The sequence below is a fragment of the Papaver somniferum genome, chromosome 3 (assembly GCF_003573695.1).
Source record: "Papaver somniferum cultivar HN1 chromosome 3, ASM357369v1, whole genome shotgun sequence".
Lineage (NCBI taxonomy): Eukaryota > Viridiplantae > Streptophyta > Magnoliopsida > Ranunculales > Papaveraceae > Papaver > Papaver somniferum.
The window spans coordinates 28,125,395-28,136,094 of record NC_039360.1 but is presented as its reverse complement, the minus strand read 5'-3'; the positions used below and the strand labels follow the sequence as shown (position 1 = coordinate 28,136,094).

The 10,700-nt window shown below is 36.0% G+C and overlaps 1 protein-coding gene across 10 annotated transcripts; it reads right to left on the bottom strand.

The window, feature by feature from the left end:
• Positions 1-2,744: 2,744 nt before the first annotated feature.
• On the bottom strand, positions 2,745-10,449 carry LOC113355668 (F-box protein At3g07870-like). Of its 10 annotated transcripts, none has more exons than XM_026598583.1 (3): positions 5,352-9,114; positions 3,401-4,627; positions 2,745-3,283 (listed from the first exon to the last, which is right to left on the bottom strand). In XM_026598583.1, exons 2-3 carry the CDS (start codon positions 4,023-4,025, stop codon positions 3,201-3,203), a joined length of 708 nt encoding a protein of 235 aa, XP_026454368.1. In that variant the 5' UTR covers positions 4,026-4,627; positions 5,352-9,114; the 3' UTR covers positions 2,745-3,200. The 10 variants fall into 9 exon arrangements, 3 of the variants coding, with proteins under 3 accessions (XP_026454368.1, XP_026454367.1, XP_026454365.1); XR_003362530.1 differs by having other exon boundaries at positions 2,745-4,627; positions 5,352-6,148; positions 6,360-10,449; XR_003362531.1 differs by having other exon boundaries at positions 2,745-4,627; positions 5,352-7,419; positions 9,091-10,449.
• Positions 10,450-10,700: the final 251 nt, after the last annotated feature.

Below are 10,700 nucleotides of genomic sequence, written 5' to 3'. Positions count from 1 at the left end.
TGTATAATTCTGGTTCTCGATTCCATTGAGTTCATTTCTTCGAGAAGTATATTGTGTTGGACAAGGATATGTTCCATTAAGAAATTTCTGCAATTTGTAGCGTTGAATAACAAGATTCATCAAGTTTCTCCATGTTTAGTAATTATCCTCTTTAAGTTTTGGATGAACAAAGGTATTGATTTGATTTAGGGGAACCTTTGAAAAAGAAGAAGTAGTAGGATTTTCCATTGAAGAAGAACCAAACTCTTGAATCATAAAACAGATCTGAGATTCAAAAAAGAAAAATAACAGCAAATTGATGAAATGAATGAAACGAAGATTAAACCGTAGGGATTGAGAGTAAATGTTGATGGAGTTTCGATAAAAAACAATAGCTGAATCCGAGTGAGGTAGCAAGAAACGCAATGGTGATGAATAACTGAACAAAAAATCACCAATCAACACAAGAGTTCTCAGAAGAAATTAGTAAGAACAGTTGATTCAACAACAGATTGAGTTTCTGTTGCGAAGATCGGGATCAACAAAGGAATAAAATCTGGGATTGAATCTAACCTTAACTTGTCTAATACCATAATAATATTGTGTTAATGGTGATCATCAGAATCATTATTACACTCAGAAATATTACAGGTTACAGACAGAGTAAATGCTTGTATTTAAAGCATACTACAAAGTTTACTGTGGCCGACATTTACACACGTGTGGCGACATCCTGTGCCAGCTTGTTAACCTTCACCAATTAAGTCCTTAACTTGCACTGCATCATTTGGTTCTTCTGGTTCAACAATTCTTTTGATAGCACTGTTTTAATATACATTTTCAAATAGTCTGATTTGCTTTTATAGATGCATGGTGATAGGAAGTTTGACATCTTAAAATTGTTTTTATTTGCTTGAGTGTGTTTGGTTCATTACTTGTCACTACAAAGTTATTTTTCCCTCTTTCCACTTTTGTTTTATTGTCAATACAACGATGACATTTCCACTTTTGTTTTATTGTCAATACAACAATGTCATCGGAGTTCCCAAAGTTTGGCTTCCATCATTTTAACGCACATTCATCAATGTTATGCAAAAAAAAAAAGAAAAAAAAAATTGAAAAAAGAGGGAACATTTTATACATATCCTGCAACCAAGAAATTCCATAAGCTCTTTCTGGGCCAGTAACATCAATTCTACAAGAAAACTAAGTGATTTTTTACTCCAATTTTCTACTTCCAATCTTTAGGTCTATTTACAAGATTTTTCACAGGCAATCTAAAATTATTGTAGGCAGAAACATCAAATCAAAACAAGGATCGAGTACAAGTCGTATGGTATGAAAACCATGAAATATTGATATGTAATGTGCCCCCACACGACCACACCCAAAATGCATCAGCATCAAAGTGACAGAGATTGCTTCCTCAAGTCCTGAGTACTCCTAATCATATGACTTTGACCAATATCAGATATTTAGTAGATAATGAATATGATTAAGTGGAATTCAAACAAATTGGGATCAACAAATTATTCATTCGTTGCATTCCAAATAGATATATGGATGTAAATAAGAACAAAAAAAAAATAGAAATGTGAACATTTCATTAGATGTAAATAATTAGAATACATAGGACATGCACAATTAGTCGAATGTTGTATTAGCAACCCAATGTTACCAGCTAAGTCTGATTTATACCATCTGTGTTAGGAGTTAAGAGGAGCCAATATAGTCATCCCCTGCGAAGACCAAAAATTCAATATTGGCAATGAGGATAAAAAAAAGGGTACAGGAACTGAGAAACAATTCATCGCCAAGAATACAAGCGTTTCTAGTTTTTAAAGACCGAGATCCTATATAGTTGAGGAATAGACTAATGTTAGGGCAAGACAAAGCACTCCGAATAGTCCCTAGATAAGTTATCATGTGCGTACAAAGCACTCCAAAAAGTCCCTAAACAAGTGAACCGCTTCTGTGTTAGCTCTCTTTATAAGAAACTTGATACTGCGTCTGCCATTCCAAACACTCAAATGAAAGCTCTGTGGAACAATGTATGGAGCTTGGATATCCCTCCAATGATTACAGTTTTCCTTTGGAAAGTGTCCATGACATTTTTGTCTGTTTGTGCTAGAATAGGAAAAGTCATTTCTAATATAACTACCACTTGCAATCTGTGTAAAAAAGAAACTGAAACTGTGGATCACCTTTTAATGCATTGTGAGGTCACAAATAAAATCTTCTAAAAACTGCAGCCTGGACAATAGCTACTTCAAAACAAATACGGGATCAGAAGGAAAATAAGCTATTGTTATAAGTCTGTGGTGTGTATGGAAGCTCAGATGCTAGGTCATTTTCGAAGGAACCAAGGTAGAGCAGAAGTTATCATATAACTGAAATAACAAGAATGGTATAGATGATATTGGAGGCAAAAACAACAGTTCAAAAGGAGCAGGGGCAGCTAGAGAAGCAAACATCATGTTACTTGACAAATTATGTTCATATTATTAATAGAAAATGTAGGTACTCATCAAGAAGAAGATCAGAGGATAATGAAGAAAATCAAGAATACCACGGTGTGATAATACAGAATACCAATGAAGACACCAAGTGGCACAGCAGCTCAATCTATGAAATAGGTTCACAGCAGTTGAGTTGGCTTTGGTAATTTACAAAATAAGTTACTAAAGCATGCATTATATTCTCCATTTGAGATAAGGCCAAGTCACAAACAAAGTGCAGAGTTAACAGAGCAATGGAGCTTAACCTTAAATCAGAAAGTAAGAGCACACTCCCATATAAAGTTGATAGAAAGACACATATATCATAACAGTAGTCTAAAATGAATCTCAACAAAGATTACCTGTTTATAATTAGGTATCCTGGGTCTCATCCTTCTACAACTGGTTGAAGGGCTGACTGTGGCGTTCTGTCTCCGCAATTTCAACTGACTCCTTGATCTTCGCATCTTCTTCCCCTAATTCTTTCAACGAAACTAAGGTGTTCTTGTGAGGGAATACTTCATCAATCCAGAATATATTTCGAGGTTGAAGTTTCTGGGTCATGAATGTTGATATTGTTCTGGTTGTAAGTTAAGACATTGTAACTCTTCGTAATGGCAAACAATTTGCTGCCAAGCCTGCCAGTTATCCTAAACACTTTACTCCAACCCAATGACTGGTGTCCTTCTCGCTCTTTCATACCGTGATTATCATCCTTCGTTTTCAATAGTCACATGTCCAAACACATAGTTCCAATGACATCGAGATCAATAGAAAAATACATACAGCCATCCAAAACCCATAGTCTACAATAATTATTAAAATCACTGTTTAACAAAACAGGCGCAGGCAGTGAAAGATGTTCACAACAATCATTTTAAGTGGAGAGTCCCACAAATAAAGAGCTCCATTGACAAACATACCTTGTTCCCAAAGATGTGGTTTGCTTCCATAATTGAACTCTCCAAGATTTCTCCATCCATTTCCACTCCCTAGAGTGTATGTGTAAGCTTCTACAAAATTGCTGCGGTGATCGAGCATTACTGTTACAACTTTGTACTCGTTTGTTGAAGGAACGTAACCAAATCCTTTCACCCAACGATCCATTCCAACTCTCTTAATAAGTTCTGTAAGCATAACATACTCTCTGGTGATGGGGTTAAAAATACAAGTTTTATCTTCTGAATATCTTCGAGAAAGACAGATCAAACCATTGGATGAACCAACAATTCTAGTATCCCCACCAAACGGAAGATTCAAATTAAGCCTTCTAATTCTCTCGATAGATTCATGATTCTCATTATATTCAAAATACCGAAAATTCTCATTCTCATCACCTTGAAAAGTCAAACCAATGAAACCCAATTTACCAGAATCAGAAGCAGTAGGATGATTAAGATGATGTCGCAAGTGCATCTTTGAGAATAATGGACGACGAATCAGACTTCTCCAGCTCCTGCATTCTAGAACCCATTCAACTGGTAATCGACCGAGAATGTCTAGGGTAACCTCTGATGGTAAGACAATCAAAATCCCTTTCTTCTCCATATTGAACTGCTAACGGATTTTGGGTTTTAGACAAATTCTAGGGTTTAAGTGATTTTTTTGCTGAGGAAAGAAGAGTGAAGGAGAAAATGAATCGCTTTGTGAGATATGGGTTCCAAAATCTATCCCGTGACTATTTTAACGGTGTCATTGTTTCGGAAAAAAACGGCTGAGAGGGAGAAAATGTGTCGGCTAAAAACGGTGGAAACTTGCAATTTCTGATTGATTACACAAACCATCTTTAAATTCTGCTTTTGCGGTACAACAAAGACCACCACCACCAAAACATGCAGGCCATGATTCCCCCTAGATGATACATGATAACATGGTGAAGGTGATGATTTTATTAATGGAGAAACTTGAGAGTAATCTCATTACAGAAATGACTTCAAATACACTCAGTGACGGAGAGTAAAAACAAGAGTCGACAGTGAATAACAGTTTCTGTTATCACAGAAACTTAAACTACACCACTGCAAGGGTTATCCTTCACCACAGCACCAGAACTGTCAATCAGAAACAGGTGGGAGAAGCAAGAATCTTGAGCTTGGATCTTAATATAGAGAACTGAGGACCATGTAGAGCCTTGTGAAGATATCTGCAATCTGATCAAGAGTAAACACATACAGAAAAAACATTTAAAGCTTTCGACTGAAACAAGTTCCCTTATAAAGTGACAGTCAATTTATAGATGCGGTGATACGCAATACTGAAATTTTGAGAAAGAAAACAATGAAAATCAACAAGGTATCATTCACCATTATGATTCAGACGCTTCTCCACCGAGATATTTGTAGATTCATTCATAACCTTAATTTTATGATAATATGGAGAACCAAAGTGTCAAGAACATAGGATGCAAGGAACAGATATCGAAACAGGAATGTATTAAAAATATAACGAAATGACTTCAACTGGGGGTAAACCAATCTTCAAGACTTGCATTACTGGACTAGAACTGCAGAAGGATACAACAGAATTCCAACTTTGATGAAAAAAGTTTGCAGCAAACCAGGATGGTGCAAGGTTATGAAGAACGTGTTCAGAGAAATGAGCTACATCCTAGTGAAACTCATGTTTTACTGGGAAGTAACAACATCACAAGGGAAGCAGAAGAGGATATGGGATCGGCATATGCAATCTCAGTAAATATATGAATATGGCTCAACTAGTAATTGTAACTGTAATGTCGATAGGCAGTATATAGCTCAGCCTCGACGGATAGAACATACTAATGTAAGAATGGCGCATTAATGTATGAACTTCATTACCAAAAAAAAGAAGACATATATTGATCCAATTTGAACCAAGAATCTGAACCAAGATTACCTGTTTATAAGTAGGTAGCCTGGGTCTCATCCTCCTACAACTGGTTGAAGGGCTGATCATCGCTTTCTGTCTCTGCAATTTCAACTGACTCCATTATTTTCGTATCTTCTTCCCCTAACTCTTTCAACGAAACTAAGGTGTTCTTGTGAGGGAATACTTCGTCAAAACATTCTTCAAAATCCAGAATATATTTAGTGGTTGAAGTTTCTGGGTCGTGGATGGTGATACTGTTATGGATGTAAGTTAAGACACTGTACCTCTTCGTAACAGCAAAAAATTCTTGGTTATAAATCCTAAACACTTTACTCCAACCCAATGACTGATCATCCTTCTTTTTCAATAGCCACGCGTTCCAACATATACGTTTACAATTTCCATCGACAACTAGAGAACCAGCAAAACACAAACACCCATCCAAAACCCATAGTCTACAATAATTTCTAAAATCATCATTGCCTGAATCAAAAGATGCAGGTGGTGAAAGATGTTCACAGAAGTTCTCCTCAGCCAAATCGAAGGTAACAATCATTTTCAATAGTCTGTCCCACCAATAAATAGCTCCATTGAGAAAGATACCTTGTTCCCAGAGATGTACTTCGGATCCAAACTTAAACTCTCCAAGATTTCTCCATCCATTTCCACTGCCTAGTGTGTATATGTAAGCTTCTACAAACCCCCAGTTCTCGAACATCACAGTTACAATTTTGTACTCGTTGGTTGAAGAAACGTAACCAAATCCTTTCGCCCCACGACTCGTTCCAAATCTCTTAACAATTTCTGGAAGCATAACATATTCTCTGGTAATGGGGTTACAAACATAAGTTTTTTCCTCTTTCAATCTTCGAGAAAGACAGATCAAACCATTAGACGAACCAAGAATTCTAGTATGCCCACCAAACGGAAGGTTAAAATTAAGCCTTCTAATTCTCTCGATGGATTCATGATTCTCATTATATACAAAATATTGAAAACTCTCATCCAAAGTCAAAGCAATGAAACCCAACTTACCAGAATCAGCAGCAGCAGGATGATTAAGATGATGTTGTAAGTGCATCTTCAAGAATAATGGATGGTGAGAAACAAGATTTCTCCAAGTCATGCATACCAATTTGCACTCAAGAATCGACTCAGCTGGTACTCTACTGATAACGTCTAATGTAATTTCTTCGGGCATACAATTGAAATACTCCATCAGATTCAAAATCCTCTTCTTCTTGTTGAACAGAGAAGATTCACAGAGATGAAGATGGTTTAGAGAAATTTTAGGATTGATTTTTGGCTGAAGGTGAAGGCATCTGGGATAATGGAGCTTCATGTGGAAGACAACATTTAGAGAGATGTGTAACAGGTGATCACGATGAAATTTTAAGTTATTTGTTTATACTTGTGCAGGATTTAATCTGAAAATGATGCCCAAAGAAAGAGTCGGAAGTATTAAGGTTGACTAATTGGTATGATCGGTATAGTTTTTTCTATCTTTCTGGGCAGACACTCTTGCATTGTGTCTGTCAAGTTGTAACGCAAAAACTTCATAATCAAACCAAGAACAAGTCTTTCTTCATTTCAAAAGTTCTGTAATGTAAAAGTTATAAAAAAAAAAAGACAGTGACAACAATAAACAACAATTTGAAGACAAAGACATTACAAATATCAACTAACAATGTCAACAACTTCTCGAATCAGACAGAGTCGACAGTTGGCTTTCACGTTTATACTGCGCCTATTATTATTTCATCTATATTATGCAACAAAATTGAAAAAAAAAATCATAGAGATCCTGTTTGTGTATATTCAAGGTGATAAATGTGGTAGGGAAATAAGTTAAGAAAAACAAGGAATAAACAGGACCAAAACTAGAGCTCCCCGAGTAACGAATTATTGTCTCAGCTATGAAGAATAATGAGTACAGCTTGGTATAAAGAAAACTGAGAATAAAATCTCCAGAGGTGAAAGAAAAAGTCTGCAAAACAAAAGGAGTACTAGGCAGTTTACACTTGGATAAGTTTAAGTTTTGTCACACATGAAATACTTGATTTTGTTGCATGGGACAGTCAAACAAGAACTTCAGCTGCCAAATATAACAACGAAAATGCATTAGTGAAGGGTAGATGCCTCTCTAGTGAAATGACAGAACATGTAGGTTCTAAACCCACGGCCTGAAGTTGTCTCTACCAACTATCTAGCAATCAAATGAAATAGCAGGGAATCAGCCAGACCGGAAGGAAAAAAGAACTAGAAACTGGTGTTTACATACTTGCTGTACAAGTAGAAATTGTCAGAAAAATTAAAGAATAGTAAACAAATATTGTAGCTAGTAAATGAGACAAATATAAGAACAATATAAAGAAATTGTGAAACAGCCTGAAGTACCTGACAAACATATCTTCCTGCTTTTTCGTTTGTTTTTTTGTTTTAAATGAAAATCAGCTTCTATCAGTAAAAGACTATAGTATAAAGCTAAATCCTGTAGCAAATTTGGTAGGATTTGAATCTTTAAATCAAGATAGCCACAACAATGCTGCTACTTCCACTGGGAAAACAGAAAAATTCTATGAACTCTTTTTGGGCCAGTAATGACATTAATATTACATGATAACTATGCGACTGTGGGCTCCAATTTTTAACTTCCAACCTCTAAATCTAGTCACAAGATTTTCAATCAACATTCGATAAAGAAACCTGATATTTAAGAAATACAACTTTAATGTGAAAACCAAAAAAACAAAAGTGTAGATCATGAAAGATGATAAAAATGAGAAACAAATGCATCCTTCAGGTAACATAATATCGGAACTCCAGCTTCAATTGGGGTGTAATGTTTGCATGGGATCCCCTTGAAACAACTAATTGTATTCACATCTCTTTTTGTACATTCGCAAAAACTTAAGTAAAGAAAACATATATTACAAGAAACAAATTAAGAGCTAAAAACAAACAAATTCAAGCAACTACTGTGTAGAGCAAACTGATCAAGAATAAAAAGTTATACTGGCTAACAAAAACCTCAAAAGATTTTTGTTCAGTCTTGCTATTATTAAAAAAAAAAATTCTCAAGCACGCATACGTAGCACATCCAAAAATTTGTAAACAAGCGATCCTTGTTATGCAGTTATCTCAAAAAGTCCCTGAATAAGTGACCACAAACATGAATCTTTTTTGTGGTCAAAGTAGATGTTAAAATCCTTGCTGTCAAGGAAAATTGCTCCAAGTCCTGCAAGGTACCTAGTGTATTGATCCTTCCCATAGAGATGGAAAAGATGCATATCGATGACAAACAACTAGGTTGATTAAAGTTAACGACAGAAGAGAAACATGTTATCACTTGTCACAGAGAACTTTGTTTGTAGATTTAATTTATGGATGAATGAAGACAAACTTGGGTGGTTTTGTTCAAACTAGAAATTTATTGTAATATGATAGTGATACAACACTAATGCTACGGTAAACTATCAATCTGGATTCTATCTCTATCTGGCAAATAATATTTTGAAGCAATACTAAAATATAATACCTCGACACTACTGGGAAAGCCCTCACTTTCCATAATTGAATCAGTTTTAGTAATTTATAAGATAAGTTACTAGAGCATACAAAGTGCACTGCAGAGTTAGCAATGCAGCTTAACCTAAATTCAGAAAGTAAAAGCACTCCCATATAAAGTTCATACGAAGACATATGTATAATAACAGTAGTCTACACATATTAATCCAATTTGAAAATGAATCTCAACAAAGATTACCTGTTTATAAGTAGGTATCCTGGGTCTCATCCTCCTACAACTGGTTGAAGGGCTGATGCTGGCATTCTGTTTTCGCAATTTCAACTGACTCCATTATCTTCGTATCTTCTTCCCCTAATTCTTTCAACGAAACTAAGGTGTTCTCGTGAGGGAAAACTTGATCATAGTATTCTTTAAAATCCACAACTGCTTTTGAGGTTGAAGCTTCCGGTTCGTTAATCTTGATACTGTTACAGACGTAAGTTAAGACACTATAACTCTTCGTAACAGCAAACAAATTCCAGCCAAGAGCGCCAGCTATCCTAAACACTTTACTCCAACCCAATGACTGATGTCTGTCTCGCTCTTTTATGCCATGATTATCATCTTTCTTTTTCAATAGCCACACATCCCAACATGTAGCTCCATTGTCACGTAGATTAATAGCAAAACACAAACATCCATCCAAAACACATGGTCTAAAAAAATCATTAAAATCACTGTTTGACAAAATAGGTGCTGGTGGTGAAAGATGTTCGCAGAACTTCTCCTCAGCCAAATCGAAGTTAACAATCATTTTCAATAGATGATCCCACCAATAAAGAGCTCCATTGACAAAGATACCATGTCCCCACTGATACGCTCTGGATCTAAAATTAAACTCTCCAAGATTTCTCCATCCATTTCCACTCCCTAGAGTGTATATGTAAGTTTCTCCAAACTTGCCCTGGTAGTAGGACACTATTGTTACAGCTTTGTACTCGTTGGTTGAAGGAACGTAACCGAATCCTTTTGCCCCATCACCCATTCCAACTCTCTTCACAATTTCTGGAAGCATAAGATACTCTCTGGTAATAGGGTTACAAATATAAGTTTTATCCTCTTTCAACCTTCGAGAGAGACAGATCAAACCATTGGACGAACCAAGAATTCTAGTATCCCAACCAAACGGAAGGTCAAAATTAAGTCTTTCAATTCTGTCGATGGATTCATGATTCTCATTATATTCAAAATACTGACAATTCTCAATCCCCCTCCCACCACCTATTATAATTGTTAAAACAATGAAACCCAACTTATCAGATTCAACAGTAGAATGATTGAGATGATGTAAATGCGTCTTTGAGAATGTTGGATGACGAATAAGACTTCTCCTGGTCCTGCATACGGATTTGCATTCTAGAACCGTTTCAGTCGGTAATCGATTGAGAATGTCTAATATAATCTCTTCGGGTAGATGTTGGAAATACCCCATCATTATCCCCTTGTTCATCTTGTTGAAGAGAGAAAAATTCACAGAGTGGGTGGTTTAAAGAAATTCTAGGGTTAGTGTGTCTTTTTGGCTGAGGAAAGACTCGCAAATAGTAAAGGTGAAAATGAATCGTTTAGTGAGAAAAAAAACCAAATGTATAGAGTGGGTTTCAAAATTTATCCCGTGACTATGTATCGGTCACTGTTTCGGAAAAAACGGAAGTTCTCAACTTTGGGCCAAGAAACGCCAGAAATTGTGCTCGAAACATAAAACCGGTCATGGAATGCGATTGTGGATTGCATATCGTCCAATGCCAGAGTCTCTACAATTAGTCGTGAAATTTTCTTTATCAGGCCAAGCACCATCATCACCTTCATCC

Coding starts and splice junctions, on each gene's coding strand:
- LOC113355668 (XM_026598580.1), bottom strand. CDS start 6,666: ATGAAGCTCCATTATCCCAGATGCCTTCACCTTCAGCCAAAAATCAAT.